At 59.5% G+C, this 16,714-nt stretch overlaps 1 protein-coding gene across 1 annotated transcript in view; it reads left to right on the top strand.

The window, feature by feature from the left end:
• Positions 1–16,299, top strand: part of Vac14 (Vac14 homolog (S. cerevisiae)) — a 106,285-nt gene extending 89,986 nt beyond the window's left edge. Inside the window, exons 15-19 of the mRNA XM_005403494.2 lie at positions 5,517–5,691; positions 7,002–7,120; positions 8,373–8,452; positions 11,636–11,786; positions 15,706–16,299. Coding sequence (XP_005403551.1) covers positions 5,517–5,691; positions 7,002–7,120; positions 8,373–8,452; positions 11,636–11,786; positions 15,706–15,868 — 688 coding nt within the window. The 3' untranslated portion in view covers positions 15,869–16,299. The remainder of the gene's footprint in view (positions 1–5,516; positions 5,692–7,001; positions 7,121–8,372; positions 8,453–11,635; positions 11,787–15,705) is intronic.
• Positions 16,300–16,714: the final 415 nt, after the last annotated feature.

Here is a 16,714-nt window from a genome sequence, read left to right as displayed (position 1 = left end):
ATAGGGTGGAAAACAGCGCCAGGCTCCCGGCAGCCGCTACTCAGCCTCGGCCATGTGGCCATAGGGGTGATTGGTTGGTTAGAGCCACCCAGAGCCCAAGGTACCCTCAAGGCCTGGGGGCACCTTTATCCTCCCACCTGCTCCTCACTCCCTGGAGCAGAGGGTGCCTAGCAGGGCTCAACAGAGCACCTTCCACCATGGTCTCCACTCAGGCTATCAGCCATCCAGGGCCGATGCCTGGTGCATGGTGATACCTGGCCACTGTTACTGGTTGAAGGGACCGTGACACAAAGGCTCCAGCAGGCTGGCAAGTGTGGTGCAGCCACTTCCGGGCAGATGGTGCCAGCGCACTGCCCCTGGCCCCAGCAAGGGCCTCAGTGGAGGCTGCCCAAGAAAAGGAAATGTCAGTGGCAAGACAGCATGAAAGGGAAGTTACAGTCCCTCTCTAGGGCCCCAGGGGACTCAGAGCAGCAAGGCACATCCCTGCCTTGATAGCCCCTGGCACGTGGCAGAGGAGCAGGAGAAGCTGTTCCTGCCCCATCTCAGAACCACAGCTGGAAGAGGGGGGCAGCCAGAGGCCCCAGCGGAGAGCAGGACTTGAGGCCTGAGGCCTTGTGTCCCCAGTTGGGACCAACAACTTCACCACCACCAAGAAAGGAGCCCCGCCCGAACAGTTCTGTGTGCCTCCCTTCCAGCCACTTTCCCCCTGCCATTCCCTGTGTCACAGCAGCATAAGAGAACCCACGTCATCTGCACAAGTAACCCAGACCCTCCTGGACCACTGCAGGTTGCTCCCACCCCTCCTCTCCTTGTCCCCAAGCACTTTCCAGGCCATTGTCTCCTGATGAGACACACTTTAACGTGGGGATTCACAACGTGGGCAAATGTGTAAAGCTTGCAAGGTGCACTCCATTATTGACGCAGTGCTTGGGAGCCAGGCAGGCAGCTCAAGCCGGGCTGGGGCGCAACAGAGAAGCGATGACGCAGCAGCCCTGCGAGGCAGCCATCTGCCGGGCCTCCCCTGGGCAGGGACGGGCACTGGTAGGCCAAGTGGTGACGGGGGACTTGGGCTGTGGAAGCTGCCACTTCTGGGTCTGAAAGCCCCCTTTTTCCTCCCCTGTTCAGCTGTGTGATTCATTGGCAGTGTGGATCCTCTCTACACTGCAGACTCCTCTGCAGGGGGCTCCCCAAGCTGTGAGGGTGCAGCAGGAAGCCACAGGAAGAGGCTGATGGCAAGCATGTAGAAACTGGCGGCCTGTGCAGGTCCTGCCGTGGATTTGGGGTTGCAGTAGAAAGTGGGCCCTCCTTCCTCCCTTCCCACCTTCTTGACTCGGGATGTTGACATCCTGTTTGACCTCCCAGTCTCCAAAGGCAGGCCTGCTGCACCCCCAGACTTGCCCTCCCTCCCACCCAGGACAGTGCATTGAACCTGGTGAGCACCCAAGACAGGACAGAAGCTGCTGTTCTTATCCATCACTGCCTGACCAGTCCAAGCAGGTTCTCACATGGCACCTACTAAGGGGTGCCCTGGCCTAGTAATACTGTCACGATTACTCCTGTCTTCTGAAGTCTTTGTGACAAGGTGTGTTCTCCCTAAACCTAGATGACCTTGGAGTGAAGTAGGTGTGGCCCCGCCTCTGCCCCTTCCCCTTGCAGCAGTCCCAGCCACAGGCCAGGACCACCTGGGGAAGCCCTGGGAAGCAGCATCCTGGAACAGGGTAGGCCATACACAGCTGGAGATGGTGGGGTCCTCAAAGCTTGGCTTGCACCCCACTGCATCCTCTGGGCCTCCTGGTGAGGCATGATAGTTGAAACATGGTGTCCCCCAAAATTCATGTGGTATAGACTTGGTCCCAGGGTGCTGTTGTTGGGAAATGCTTTAGACCTTGAGATGAGGCCTTACAGGAGGCCCTTAGGTCACTGGGGATGTGCCCTTGCAGGGGATTATGGGACCTGATCTTTTAGTCTCCTTCCCAGCTTGTTATGTGAGTGACTTGCTCTTCCATATGCTCCCATCATAAAGTACCAGTTTTGCCAGGGGCCCAGAGCAATAGGGCTTCCAGCTTGGACATAACCTTCTGAACCGTGAGCTAAGTAAGCCTTTTCTCCTTACTTGTTAATTGCCTCTGGCATTTTACTCCAGTAACGCAGAGCTGACTACTGTGGGAGGCTCAGTGCATCAGTCCCTCAGGCCATTGTGGAAGCAAGTGCACCAGATTCTTCTGGGATAAGATGGCTAGAGCAAGGCAGGACAGCCCTGGGCTTGGCCTGGCGGGGGTAAGGGTGAGAGTGCATTGGCAGGGCAGGAAGCTGCCTGTAGCTGAGCAGACCAGATATGCTGGAGTTGTGTAAGAATGTCTGCAGGCCTCGGTGACATCTTTGAACAGGATAAACAAAGTTCTTTCACACAGTGATGGAACAGGTGGCAGCCAAGGCCCTGCCTTTGCAGTTCACATGCTAGAGGGAGAGTCAGACAGAAGGCCAGCACACAAGCACCCCAGCAAGGTGGAGTGGCAAATACTCTTAAAGAACTAGGCCCCACTCTTAGACAGGGCTGGCAGGAAGAGAGGGCACATCTGCCCAACACCTCCCCAAGACCTGGGGTGGAGCTGAGACCTCTGTGGCTGGAGGGAGCAGGCAGCTAGGTACTAGTCCCTCAACAGAGCATGCCAGGCCCGGCCAGAGCAGACAAAAGCCTCAAGGCCCAGCAGTCGAAGCGAGACCTGGATCAAAAGAAAAGCCCAAGTGGTTAGGATATCTGAGGGAAGGGTAGCAAGAGCTGAGGCTGGAGAGGGAGCACGGAAGGTGTGAGGTCTTGATAGTGGCAGCAGGAGCTTGGCTCTTTGATAGAACCTGGGGGAGACGACTGATGCAGGCAGAGCCAGGGAGCCAGAAAGGAAGGTGTGGGTCAGCACCTTTTAGAGTTGCCCCAGTTGGTACAGGAAGGTGACCTGTAGGGTCACAAAACATGGCTTCGTCTTGAGACTGACCCAGCAAGAGGTGACTGGCCCTTGCCCCTGGGTGGTGGTGGCCGAGAAGACACAGAAAACCTAGCAGAAGATGCTCAGATAGCAAAGCCCATGGGCCTGTCTGTGGACCAGGTTGGGGTCAGTGACCAAGGACCTTGGGTATGGGCTGGAGTAGCTGGGTGGGCCGTGAAGCCACTTACTGATAAAGGCAAGGCAAGTCTGCAGGAACATGAAGTTTGAAATGCCTGCTGGGTGGCCAGGCAGGGACATCCACCTGGCAGATGCTGTCCCACCTGGAGCTCAGCAGAAGAGGCTCACATGGCAGCCACTGATCCCAGGCAGCTTTGGATGTAGCCGTGGGACCCATTGAGACCACCAGGAGATGAAGAGTGGGGGACTCCCCAGTCTCAGAGGAGGGGGTGCAGTTAGTGAGGTTGGAGGAAAGCCAGGTAAGAGCGTTTCCAGAAAACGCCGCCACCCTTGACCTGAACGCCATCGGCACTCCCCTTTCTCGTCCGTCCGTGCCCACCCTAGCCCACCCTCACGTGAGCAGCCACCTACCCTTTGGCTGCTGAGGGTCCAGGCTGAGCTGCGCTGGCCCGGGGTCCCTGGACAGCGCTGCCTGGCAGCAGCTCAGCTGTTGGCCTCTGTCATGGAGACGGCAGCAGCTGCAGGCGACGGGCACTTGTGACCATTTGTCAGAACGCTCCCCTCCTTTCCCAGCCTGCCCTTCTGGAACATTTCTGTCCCACGGCCTTGGAGACAGGGCTCATCTAGGGGCGGGAGGGCCAGGAGGCAACAGGAAGCACCGAGTTCTGCACAATTTCCACCCCCCTCCCCGACCAGCAGGCTGGCTGTTGTCTCCACCACGGGGACTCTGGCCCCTGCATGCCATGTACCGTGATCCTCCCAGCTTCCCTCTGAGTATCTCTCCCCCTTTAGACAAGGGCTGCCCCCACTGAGGAGATGAGGAAAGTGCAGTGCAGAGGCACTGAGATCACACAGCTGCTGGTTGGGGCCAGCGGACCCTGACGCCTCAGCCCACCCACCCAGCGCTGCGACAGAGCATGCAGCAGGGACGAGGTAGCTGTGCTCCCACACTGCCCACGGCCCCTGTTCCCCCGTGCCCCAGCCCGGGTGAGATTTCTCTCACGGTCTCTCGCCCAGGCCTGCTGGTTCTGTCTGGGGCTAGGCTGGAGACAGCTGGCCCGCTGTTTGAGCTTTGTGGTTTGGCCTCTCCATTACCAAATGCTCTGGGATTTTTCCAGGGCGGGAGGTGGGGCAGAATCTTCTGCAGCCTGGTTGCAGAGCCATGGCTGGTATTCAGAGGAAGCAGGAAAGCGGTCCCCGGTCATGCTGAGGTTTGGCAAAGAGGACAGTTCAGGCACACTGCCTCGAGGTGTGGCTCTTGTCATCCAGCACAGGAGACCTTGTCTAGTCTGTGCTGAAGTTTCCCTTGAACAACAGTCAGGCCGGTGACATCAGCCTCAGACAAGGACTGTGAAAGCCTACCCAGCAGGAAGCACCGTGCCCCGTGCCCGCCTTCTCACCTGCCCCTTCCCTACTCCTGCCCACCGCAGCTGGGAAGCCCTGGACCCAGGCGGCCTTGGGGTACTGTTCTGCTCAAAGCCAGGCCTCCAAGAGCACATGCCTCACGTCTCCACCCTCAAGACCTGCTTGTCACTGTTGATGTCACATTGCCCCTGGGACCCTGGAAAGCCCACTTTTTTGGATGGGTGGTGGACACTGGAAATCAGACTCAGGACCTTGTGCTTGCCAGGCAGACAGTGCACCACCGAGCTGTATTCCTCGCTCCAAACCTGCTTTTCTTCCTCCCCTGGGTTCCTTTCTATGGCACAGAGACTTTTCCACAAAGCCCCATCCTTGCCCGAAGGATCTCTGTGGAGGAGAGATGTGGCTGAGGGGCGGGGGAGCCAGGCCCTGGCACACCGGGCCCTGTGCCTCTGCGCCAGCTTCCTCGTGTGCCCCACAACGATGAACCTCAGGGCTGTCATCAGGCCCCCTCGGCCCGACTGCCCTCGGATCCCCTGCCCCCTGCAAGCTGCATGCTGGAGGTGCAAAAGGAGAAGCACAGAACCCTGACCTCGGGGCACCCTGCCGGGACGGGGCAGTAACACGTGACTCACGTGTGCACAATTCTCAGATGAAGATGAGGTCTGCGAAGAGTCCAGCGGGGACACAAGGGTGTTGGCGTGGGCGGAAAGGGTGATGGTAGTGGGTGCTCAGGAAGGTAACTTGGGGGCCCTGTGACATCCCAGGTGGCCAGAGGCCCCGGTGCTTCTCTAGGAGTTGGACATAAATGTAGCCTATAGGACTCGAGGGTTCTGGGCCAGGGTGGGCCGTGTCGGGAGGCACAGGGCCAGGGCACCAGTGCGCAGCTCCCTGGCCCTCCCGGCCTACCAGCACACACAGGCCTCGGCACCACAGCCCCACGCCAACCCTGGAAGGGCAGGGGGAGGCTTCCCAAGTCAAAGCCAAGAGGTAACCGGAGTGGCCTGCGCATAACCATCTCTGTCTGTTTTCCAGGCAGCTGTGTCTCCTGCTGAACGCAGAGAACATCTTTCACTCAATGGCTGACATCCTGCTCCGGGAGGAGGACCTCAAGTTCGCCTCTACCATGGTGCACACCCTCAACACCATCCTGCTCACCTCCACCGAACTCTTCCAGCTGAGAAACCAGCTCAAGGACCTGAAGACCCTGGTACTCGTGTCCCTGGGCTCTGACCCCAGGTCTAGGCCTGTGTGTGGCCAGGCACCTGGCCCACGACTCGGTTGCCCCCAGGAGGCTCATGGGAAGAGACAGGGATAACATCGAGAGCTCCCTGGTCCAGGATAAAATACAGAGCCCCTGGGTTGAGTGGCTACCTATGAACGCCAACCATGGAGTGAGTCACCCACTGCCTGGCAAGGTCTCAGGCCACAGAAGGCTCCTCGCCCTGCACAGGGTCCGTGTGCCCGCCCAACCCACCCTTTCCCACACATTGACTGCCACCCTTTCCACATTGCCCCATCCAGACCCTGGCAGGGTCAGCCCTCTGTATCATAACCCTGCCCCTCTGCCATAGCAGGACACACCTGTCTCATAAAGCACCTGTCGTTAGCCAGGGTGTCACACTGCTGCCTGTGAGGACCCCTAACGCCTAGTCAGAGAGAGCCGGGAAATGTTCACTGCAGGACAGGGAGACACACAGCTCATAAGTGCCACAAAGCCCAGCTGAAGGCTGCAGGACCCAGGTCATCCTGGGTGCTGGAGCTCCAGGGGTTTCTTCCCCAATCTGGGCTTCTGTCACCTCACCTCTGTCCCTCCCAGGTCAGACCCTACAGACCCTGTCCTGCCCGGGTCAGACCCTCCCTTCCTCCGGACATTCAAGGACTCCCAAGCCCATGTCTGAGGGCATCTGGGGCCGAGTGGCTCAAAATGATCCAGGCCACAACCCTTCCTTCCTCCTGTGGTTCCGTCCAGACATTCGCAGAGACCTTAAGAATTTTCCTCAGTGGCAGGGGCTCCCCAAGTGTGTGCTCGGCTGCCAGGCTGGTTTCTAGGCATCCCGAGTGGACGAGGGGGGCTGCCGGGAGGGAGGACGTGGTGTTTCAGGATGGAGGGGAGGAGCAGGCCTGGAGAGCCCAGCCAGGAAAGCTCTCTCCCTGTCCGCAGCCCCTGTCCCTTCCAGCCCCGCAGGCTCTGGGACCACAGGGTTCTGGGGAGGACAATGACTGTCATTTTGCCACAGGCAGAAGTGCCAGCACAAAGGGTAGGCTCACTCCCCACCAGGCCCTCACTGCTGCCACCACCACACTGCTCTGTGGGGCTGGGAGGTAATGACAGGGTCTGAGGAGCTGTCAGCATTTCCTTTGTGACAGTTCGTTCCCAGCTGGGCTGCCAGACACAGCCAGGGTGCTGAGCTGGCGCCCTAGCTACTCCTAAGAGGCCCCGGTTCTCAGCCCTCTAACTCTGAGGGTCCCACACTGGGGAGGGGCAGGGCCTCCTAACTGCTGCACCTCTTCTCCCAGGAGAGCCAGAACCTGTTCTGCTGCCTCTACCGCTCCTGGTGCCACAACCCAGTCACCACGGTGTCCCTCTGCTTCCTCACCCAGAACTACCGGCACGCCTATGACCTCATCCAGAAGTTGTATCCTTCCTTTTGCCGCTCTTCCACCCCCTCAGAGGGGCAGGAGGGTGCCTGCCTGCTGTCCCGCCCCTGTCCCTCTGCTCAGCCTGGAGGGTGTGTCACATCAGAGCCACCCGGCCAGGGGCATCGTGAAGGATACATTTGGGATAGCGCTGGTAGCAGCAGACAGGGCCCATCTCAGAGCCTCCTGGTGGGGAGCTGGACCTGGAAAAGCCTCAGGACCCAGCAGATGCTGACAGTGACACCAGCCCCCTGCCCCGTTGCAGAGGCAGCTGCTCCTCACTCTGCAGCTCCTGTGGCCACTTGGATGCCAGGCCCAGAGCTGGGGATGGAGAATGGACTGGGATGCTGTGGGTGAGTGTGCGTGGGGCTGGCAGGTCACGCTGGACCTTTAGCGGTCACAGGCAGAGTCTGGCAAACGGTAGATGACACAGTGAGAAGCAGGTGGGACATGAGGTGGCACATCTCTCAGCCCCTGCCTCACCAAAAGGCATCCATAGTCACATTGTTTTTAAACCCTGGAAAGCAAACCAGCCTTGTCTGTAAGCCTGACAGGTGCCACCACCCAGGTTGGAGCGCTGTTGTAGGGTGCAGAACTGGCCCGTGTCCTGATGGGCCGGCAACAGGGACTAAGGGCGCCTGGGGGCATAGGACAGAGTGGTGAGGTGCTGCCTTGGCGGGTCGGGTGTGGCCTTGCCTGGTTCCTCTGTGTGCCTGCTCGCCTTGCACAACCTAAACTTGCTTTTTGCGGCCACTTCTGGGACCCAGAGACCTGAAGGCCAGCCTCCAGCTCCACGTGTGTGCCGCAGGCCTAGCAGTGGCTGTACGTGGGATGAGCGGGGGCAGGGCCTGCCCTCCCCTACCTCCCCACCCCCCGGCAGGCTGCAGGGCCCTGATAAGAGCCATTGCAGGCTCAGAAGGGTGGAAAGGAGAGAGCTGCCAGAGTGGAACCTGAGCGCCCACACAGGAGGGACAGCCGTGCCCTGTTCCATGTAGAGGGACAGAAAGGCAAAGGGAATAGACATAGGTCCTGCAGAGGCCAGAATGTGCTTAGGGAGAGGCGGGCTCTGCAGGGGAAACCAGGACCAGGTGGAAGGGGTGCGTGGAGCTCTGAGCTGCCGGCGTAAGCCTCTGGGGTCTAGCCTCAACCACCTCTCAGCAGGATGTAGCCAGCTGGCCCAGCTGTCCAGCTGTCTGTCCCAGGCAGGCTGTGCTGGCCCAGTGAAGAGACTTTCCTTGACTGTCCACCCAGCGGAGACCTAGAGGTCACTGTGGATTTCCTCACGGAGGTGGACAAACTGGTGCAGCTGATCGAGTGCCCCATCTTTACGTGTAAGACTCGGGGTGGGGATGGCTGTGTCTAGAACAGCCCCAGCCCTCGCTGGCCTGGAGTAGCGGGGTGGAGCCAAATCCAGCGCTGCCCCTGGCTGGGGACAGAGGGAGGGCAGTCAGCCCAGGGATGCTTCTGGAATGTCAAGAATGAAAGACAAGGGCTGGGGATATAGCTCAGCGGCACAGCGCCTGCCTGGCAAGTGCAAGGTCCTGAGTTCGATATCCGGTACCAAAAAAAAAAAAAGTAGTTGACATGGCTGAGAGGCCAGCCGGAGGGGATGGGGCACAGGGCATCAGAGCTTGGTCCTGCCCATGCTGTCAAGGTGGGTCTCATGGAAACAGGCCAGACCTGATGCAGAACCTACCAGAAGGTGACTCTCAGGCTCTGGCCCAGGCACTGCCCCCTGCCCTGGCTCTCTGCAGTCGTGGGCACCTGGCAGGTACTCCTGTTTGCCCAGGAGCTGTGCCCTCTCCTCTGAAAGAAGAGATGACACGTGCCGGAGCTGATGAGTAACACCCAGGCTGAATGTGCAAAAAAAGTGGCAGCTGGCTGGGTAAGCAGCTCTTGGCATCAGAAAACATAACAGCGCCTGCTCCCCAAAGTGGGCAGGCGGCGCTCAGAGTGACACGCGTGTGTTTACGGAGTGGTAGAGAAGCAGGAGGCAGCCCTGCCGGTGGCCACCTTCCTTGCCAACCCAGTTGCCTGGGCCTCCAGCTCTCTGGCAGATCTCTGGCCCGCCCAGCCTGAGCCATCAGCCTCCTTTCTCCCTGGAGCCCAAAAGCAAATGCAGGGATTCAGGTACCCCTTTGCCCCAATTCCCATTCAGTGGGCCAGCTTCTCCAAGCGGCAGGTGCCACGGTGACTCATGCCATGGAGACAGAAGGGCAGGCAGGAGACCCTGCTCTTGACAGAGAACACTGCAGCCTGTCCCAGGCAAGCTGACCCTGGAGCCTCCACATGCATCTGCTCCCAGGGCCTTCCTGGGAAGGGCAGTGACCGCAGAGATGCTCCCGTCTCTGCGCAGCGTCCTTCCCAGCTGAGTCGCTCGGATCCCACGCCCAGTGGCCGGCTGGTGGCCAGCTCAGACACAGGGCAGTCCTAGCTGCCCAAGACCCAAAGGAAAGAGAGGATTCAAAACAGGCCTGTGCTTCTCCAGTACTGCATCAGCCTTCCACACAGTAGACATCTGTGATCCCAAGGGCATGAGGGTTTCTCCCACCAAGCTAGCAGTCTGCAGGCACTCATTAGGTGTCCCTAATTTGATTTTGTCTTCTAGAGACAGGGTCTCACTATGCAGTTCAGGCTGGCCTTGAGCTCACTTTGTAGCCCAGACTGGTCTCAAACTTGAAACAATCCTCCTCCCTCAGCCTCCCAAGTGCTGGGATTACAGGCGTGCGCTACCACGCCAGGCTGATTCCTTTTTGACACTGTCTACCTATACGATAGTGGCAGATAAGTTAGGGATCAGTCACAAAAGTGTTCCACTTTGCTTCAGATGCCAGGCACACACCCCAGTTCATTCTGCCTGTGCTTCTGACCAACCGTCAGTCAGTTCCCACAACAGCCCCATTGGGTTTGTTTATGTGCTAGAACAGCTCACAGAACTCAGGAACAGTTTCTTACAGAAGATGCTACAAAGGTCATGGATGTAGAGGCGCATGGGTGTGGGGGAGGGGGCATGCCAACTTCCAGGAACATCTGCAACTGCTATCTAAAGGCTCTGTGTAGCCCAGGCTGGCCTTAAACTCCTGATCCTCCTGCCTCAACCTCCAGAGTGCTGGGATTATAGGCATCCCTGGCTGTCCTTTGGATTTTGGTGGAGTCTTCATTACTCAGGCATTCTTTTTTCCCTCTTTTTTTTTTTTTTCCTTTTAGTTTCTGTTACTGGAAATTGAACGCAGAGCCTTGCACTGAGCTACATCCCCAGCCCCTTTAATTTTTTATTGTGAGACAAGGTATCCCTAAATTCCCAAGCAGGGTTCAAATTGCGGTCCTCCTGCCTCAGCCTCTGGAGTAGCAGGGATCATAGGTGTGTACTACCATGCCCGGCTTTTTAGGCATTCTTGGTTAAATCGTTGGCTGTTGGTGGTCCACCCAAACTTCATCCCTCAGCCCTCCTGGAGGTTGTAGGTGGGGCTAAAAGTCCCAGCCCTCTAATCCTGGCTATCATTCTCCTGATCTGCCCCTTTGCCAAAGCTACCAGGGGCAGGTGCCCCTGAGCCAACTCATTAGCATACAAAAGGTTTGTTTTGGGGATTCCAAGGATCTTTGGAGTTACGTGCTAGGAAACAAAAGTGAATACCAAATACATAGTTCACAGGGTCACTGGTGGCCAGGCCTGAGGACAACTGTAGGTCCCTCCCTATTTGGAACACCTGCCTTCTGGGGCAAGAGGAGGGGCCAGGGGACATTCCAGGTTCAGAAGGGGGCCTTGTCATGCATGCCCTGGCTCACCCTTACTCTGGCCCCAAGGCCTGGCTGCCCAGGCTCCCAGCATCCTCCTGGACCGCCTGTGCAGCCTCTGCTAGGGAGGCTTTGCTCCCTCCAGAAAGTGGCTTATCCTCCACAGAGGGTGCCTGGGACAGCCCAGAGGTTGGAGGGAGGAGCCAGTGGTCTTGCAGAGGCACAGAGCAGATCAGTGAGACCCTGTCTCCAGTCCAGGCCCCTTAGAGCTTGGGGAAGCTGCCAGGGGACACAGCTGGTCACCAGTGGGGTCCAGGCACCCTGGGTTGGAATGGACGCTGGGCAGAGACCAGAGATGCATTTCCTGCCCGCGGTATCCAAGGTGGAGATCCAAAAGCACCTGCCAGACACTCGGGCTTTGTTGTGCTTCGCTACACACAAAAGCATTTTCCTTTCCTGCCCTCCCTCAAAGCCGTCCTAATCCACTGTCTTTCTCTCTGCTCACCCTATTTATAGCTCTCATGCTGGCACGCGCAGAGCCGACTGGGGAATCTGTTACTCTACAAGCCCCCACCCCTGATTACCAGGGAAGCAGCTGAGTGTGGGGGAGGTGGGCCTGGCCCTCAAGAAGGAGGCAGCTGGCCTGCCTGGCCTCGCCCAGGCTGGTCCTCGGCTACAGGTGCCGCAGTGCAGGGGTCCCAGGTGGCTCTGGGCTGAGTGATGTCCCAAACAGTGCTCAAATCCCTGACCCCTGGCCTCTGCCCTGTGCCCCGCTGCAGATCTGCGCCTGCAGCTGCTGGATGTGAAGAACAACCCCTACCTGATCAAGGCGCTATACGGCCTGCTCATGCTGCTGCCCCAGAGCAGCGCCTTTCAGCTGCTGTCCCACCGGCTCCAGTGCGTGCCCAACCCTGAGCTGCTGCAGACCGAGTGAGTGCCTCCCCTTTGTCGCTGCAGCCCCGCCCCCCATCGCCACCTGCCCTCTGGCCTCCTGACACAAGCCATGAGGGAGCTCAGTGCGACCAGCACTCCATGGAATTCAGGCAGCCCACCGTCAGCCGGCAGAGGCCCCTTCACATGAGCTGCCGCGTGGGGGAATGAGATAAGGGCCCAGGTGGCAGTCAGTCCAGAGAATAAGATACAGCCCAGTCCCAGGCCCCAGAGAGACCCCAGTGTCATGGAGATGCTCCCAGCACCTGCTGCAGTGGGACCTGAGGCAGGGATGTACTCTTGTCTCTGCTGGGGTTCCATCCACGGGAGAAGCAGATCTCCAGGAGGCCTAGCATGGCATCCTCTGGGCAGGGGGGTCCAGGCTCCCACCCCGAACCCACTGCTGGCCCCAGCCCCAGAGCCTGTTGGGCTGTGTCTATATTTGGTAACCCTTGGAGGCTTTGCCTCATCCACAGGCATTTGGCATCCGAGATGGAAAATTTCACTTGTCAGGTCGCCATGGAAACCAGCAGAGCCCTGAGAAGATTTACGCTGAATGGAGCGCACCCAGCTTGCATCAGATGCCCTGTGTGTCTAGAATTCCCTCCTAGGCTGTTGGGGCCACGCAGCAGGCCTGGTGCCCTGCTCTGACTTCCAGCGAAGGGCCCCAGCACTTGCCCTTGGGGTGGACTTGGGCCACCTCAGGTGAGCCTGCTTGGCACTCAAGCCTGTGGACCACCGGGCTGGGGCACCTCCCAGCCCTTCTCCAGGGGCACGGCAGGGCCACCTGATGGCCCGTCCCAGGCGGAGACTGGGCCCTTCTTACCCTTCCCTTTCCCGCCAGCGGCACTCCGGCTGGCAGGACTAGCCCTTGGCAGCCTGTCTCCTCTGCTCTGGGTGCCACCCGGATGAACCCAGGAGACAGAACAGGGAATGTCCAGAGGAGCAGGGAGACAGCCGAGGGTTGGATTTACATTTCACCCCTCTATCCGGAGCACCTCCAGCTCCTGAGACCCCATGGAAAGGCCCTGCAGCCATGCTGGCCTCAGCAGCCTGGCCTAAGCAGTGGCCCTGCACCCGGAAGGTGTTAGGGGCTCCTGGCAGGCACTGAGGAGAGGAGGAGACAGGGCAGGCAGCTTCCCCATGGGAACAGAGGGCACCCGAGCTCTGCATGCTGCATCTCGTCTTGGGAAGGGCAGGTAGGCTCGGAGTTAGTCAGACCCCTCCCAGCCTCCCTCAGTCAGAGAAGGACACCTTTGCAGGGGAAGCTGGGAAGATGAGGATTTCCTCAGCCTGCCATGGTTGCAGCCCAGGAAGTCTTAACCCAAGGGTTTGGCTTACAGTAGAGAATTCTGTGAGCCCGGGGGCAGTTCCTAGACCTGGACTGGGATCTGGTTCAGGCTGTGCCGTAGATTGGCTATGTGGCCTCAGGCAGTGTACACGCCCTGTCTGGGCTCCTGGTTTCTTCATCATAAAATACACATATGGAGTCCATGGCCTGGGGGGTTCTTCCCAGTCCTGGGTTCCTAGCCTTTCTCACAAGGGCCTCAGGCACAGGGCTGTGAGCGAGGAAGGGGACTCAGGGACAGCTGGGGAGGGGTCCGGCTGCAGGGTTGGGCATGGAGGGACAGCTCACACCCTGGGAAAGAAGCTGAGGACCGTCCCAGCCCGGGCAGGGCAGGGCAGGGCAGGGCAGGGCAGGGCAGGGCAGGCAGCTGGCAGAGAGCATGGCGAAGCCGGACAGGCTGCACGCTGGGAACACCTGGAGGAACTGTGCCCGTCCCAGGTCTGCATCCTCACCACACACCAGGGCCCCGCAAACTGTGGCCCCCTCACGCTGCCACACCGCTCCCACAAGCAGTCTCCTCAGCGAGACAAGTGGGGCATGGAGGGGTGGCAGGAGAGAGGGCCAGCTCTGGCTACTAGAACCCCGGCTGTGTGCAGCTGGCCAGGCATCTCTGTTGTTTTTTGTTTGTTTGTTTCCAGTACCGGGAGTCGAACTCACTACCTCGAGCTTGCCAGGCAGGCGCTGTGCTGCTGAGCTAAATCCCCAGCCCAGGCCAGGCATGTCTGTCGCCCACAGCCTGAGCGGCTGGACACGACGAGGGGCTGAGCGATGGCCATGCCCGCTACTGTGGCAGGGAGAGGAGCTCTGACTTCCTGCCCCAAGACCAGGCTACATCTCCTCCTCCCACGGGGACCTCCCTCTACCACCCTCAGAAACTCAGCCAGGAAGAGTCTGCCCATGGCTGGGGCAGGAGTGTGTGAGAGTGTGTGTGTGTGAGGTACTAGAGGTTAAACCCAGGACCTTCACAGAGAGCTACATCCTCAGCCCTTTTTTATTTTGAGGGTCTCAGACACTGAACTGCCCAAGTTAGCCTCACACTTGTGATCTTCCTGCCTCAGCTTTCCAGAGTGCAGGGATTGATTACAGGTGGGAGCTACTACACCTGGTTTAGGGGCAGGACTTCTGCCACCCTGAGGTCCCAGAGAAAGGCTGCAGGCCACTGCTCCCCAGCCTGCCTCACCCCCTTGGCACACTCGTCTCCATCCTGCCCTCGAGTTTGCCAGGCGCGAGGTCAGGGGCCGCCTGCCGCCCCGTCATGGGGCCTCATGCCCTGTCCCGGCCTGATGGGTTGGGTAGCAGCCGGCCACACCCTGCAGTTAGGGCTCCATGCTCGGGTGTCCCTCGGCCTGCTCACATACGAAAGGCGCTCACGGGGCGGCAGCAGCTTGGCCACAGGACTCCTGTGCCACCGAAGTTCCTCCGCGTCCCCAGCAGAGGCAGCAGCAACAGTGGGAGCCCAGGGTCCACCCAGCAGGAGAGAGGGCAAGCTTTGTGGAAACAGCCTTGACCGGACCAACTCAGGAACGCAGCAGCCACTGCCAGGCTGTTTCCAGAAAGCCAGTCGGGAGGAAGCGATCCGGCCACGGCATCTCGAGAGGCTGCGGGAAGCAGCCCCGGCCCCAGTTCTACCCACAGCCTGGTGGGCCTCGGGAGCCGCCTTCCAGGCTGTGCTCTTGGCTTTTGGGGATAAGCCAGGCTCATCGGTGAGGTTGCGCTGTGCAAGGCCCACATCGTGTTTCCCCCTGTTGAGGTCTCTTCATGAACCCAAAGGCCAAGGACTTGCTGTCTTCATGAGAGCCCTCAGCAGGGCCCCCAGGCTACTGGCTGGAAGCAGATACTTCCCATCCACATGGATCTGCTTCTCCAAGGCCAGAGAGGACAGAGAACACCATGAGGCTATGCTGGAGGCGCAGTTAGGAATGGGACAGACCACGCACCGGCCTTGAGGCAGCTCACTGCACTGCACAACTGTAGAAAGCATCGTGCACACCGTAGTTACATAGTGCACAGCCTGTGCTGCTGGACAGGACACCTGGGAGGATGGTAGCAATAGGAGTGTGGGAGCCATTGGCATAGCTAGTGGTAAGACCAGCTTTCTTTCCGCAGGGACAGGGAGTAACTGTACGTCCCAGGGCCCCAACACGCAAAAACAAATGCCCTGCCAAATTGAGGGCCCGGCGTCGCTAGCCCTGGGACTGCCCCAGAGAAAAAGCCAGGCTGCCTCCTCCTCCCCTTTTCCCCAGACCCTGTTCCAATCCCCAGCTGGCTTCCTGGCTGGCTGCTAGCCCTGGCTTTCGCCCCAAAGGGAGCCACTGGTAAACAGGAAATGCTTCCCCATCTGATGCCTGCTCTGGGCGCCATTGCCAGCCCACAGGCTGAGGGATTTCCAAGCAGCAGAGCCGGCCGTTCCCACTGGCTGCAGAAAAGGGGGTGCACATGGGGCTCCGTGCTCTTTGGAACTGGCTGCTGGGGAGAGGTTCCCAGGCATGGGCTGACAGACCCCCGGGACTGGGCCCCACCAGCAGCCCCCTGTACACAGACACTGACTCAGCCCTCTGCTTGTCTCCCCAGAGACAGTCTCAAGGCAGCCCCCAAGTCCCACAAAGGTGACTCCGCCAGCATTGACTACACAGAGCTGCTGCAGCACTTTGAAAAGGTCCAGAACCAGCACCTGGAAGTGCGGCACCAGCGGAGCGGGCGTGGGGATCACCTGGACCGGCGGGTCATCCTCTGACACACTGCCCGCCACGGCACAGTGAAGGGCCCAGCGAGGGGCCCGGGAAGCACTCAGGGTCTTCAGGCTGCCTCCCCAGGAGCCTGAGGACCAGCCCAAGGTGGGCAAGGGGCACAGGGGATGCTCTGTCCACCCAGCTCCTCTGAGACCCCAGCCCCCAGCACTGTCAGGTGCACCCTGGCTTCAGACAGCTGGCTTCCCACCAGGGTGGGGCTGCAGCCTCCTCAGTCTCTCTCTCATGCCCCTCTGTGAATTGAGCTGGAGCTCCTCAGCCTGCACCCCGGCCTTGTGCAGCTCTGTGTATACACATGTAACATGTGCACGTACATAGGCGTGTATATAGCCAGTACACACGGGACCAGCGCAGAGATCTCTAGTGAGAAAATGTGCAGCCCTCTCCCTGCCCCAATAAAGAAATGACAGAAACGCTAGTCTGCACCTGCCTGCTCCTTCCCAATGCCGCTGGATGCTGCCACTGCCCCTCGGCCTCACCTGCCCAGGAGGCCTGGTTTCTCACTGGCTGCACCACCTGGGCCTGGACCCTGCTCTGCACCACCGTGACCTGCTCCTTCCCCCAGGTCTGCGGGCGCCCCAATCCTGCCTATCTCTAGCCCCAAATCTGACTTCCGTGCTGATTCCCGGGGGGTAGTGGGACATGTCCCCATTGGGCAGTGGGAGATGAGCCCTGGAGTCTTCTGGATGGAAAGGGACTGCATACTGCAGAGCACTTTGCGTGCAGATCTCTGGGCAACGGGTAGAAAGGCCAGTCCAGGGAGAAAGGGTCAGGCGTCCCCACCCAGTGTTCGGCTGTGGGAACCTCTCCCACCGGTACGGCCTGGAGTCGCC

Source organism: Chinchilla lanigera, unplaced genomic scaffold (genome assembly GCF_000276665.1).
Source record: "Chinchilla lanigera isolate Chin_1 unplaced genomic scaffold, ChiLan1.0 scaffold00083, whole genome shotgun sequence".
In the NCBI taxonomy this organism is placed as follows: domain Eukaryota; kingdom Metazoa; phylum Chordata; class Mammalia; order Rodentia; family Chinchillidae; genus Chinchilla; species Chinchilla lanigera.
This window is presented reverse-complemented; position numbering and strand designations above follow the sequence as displayed.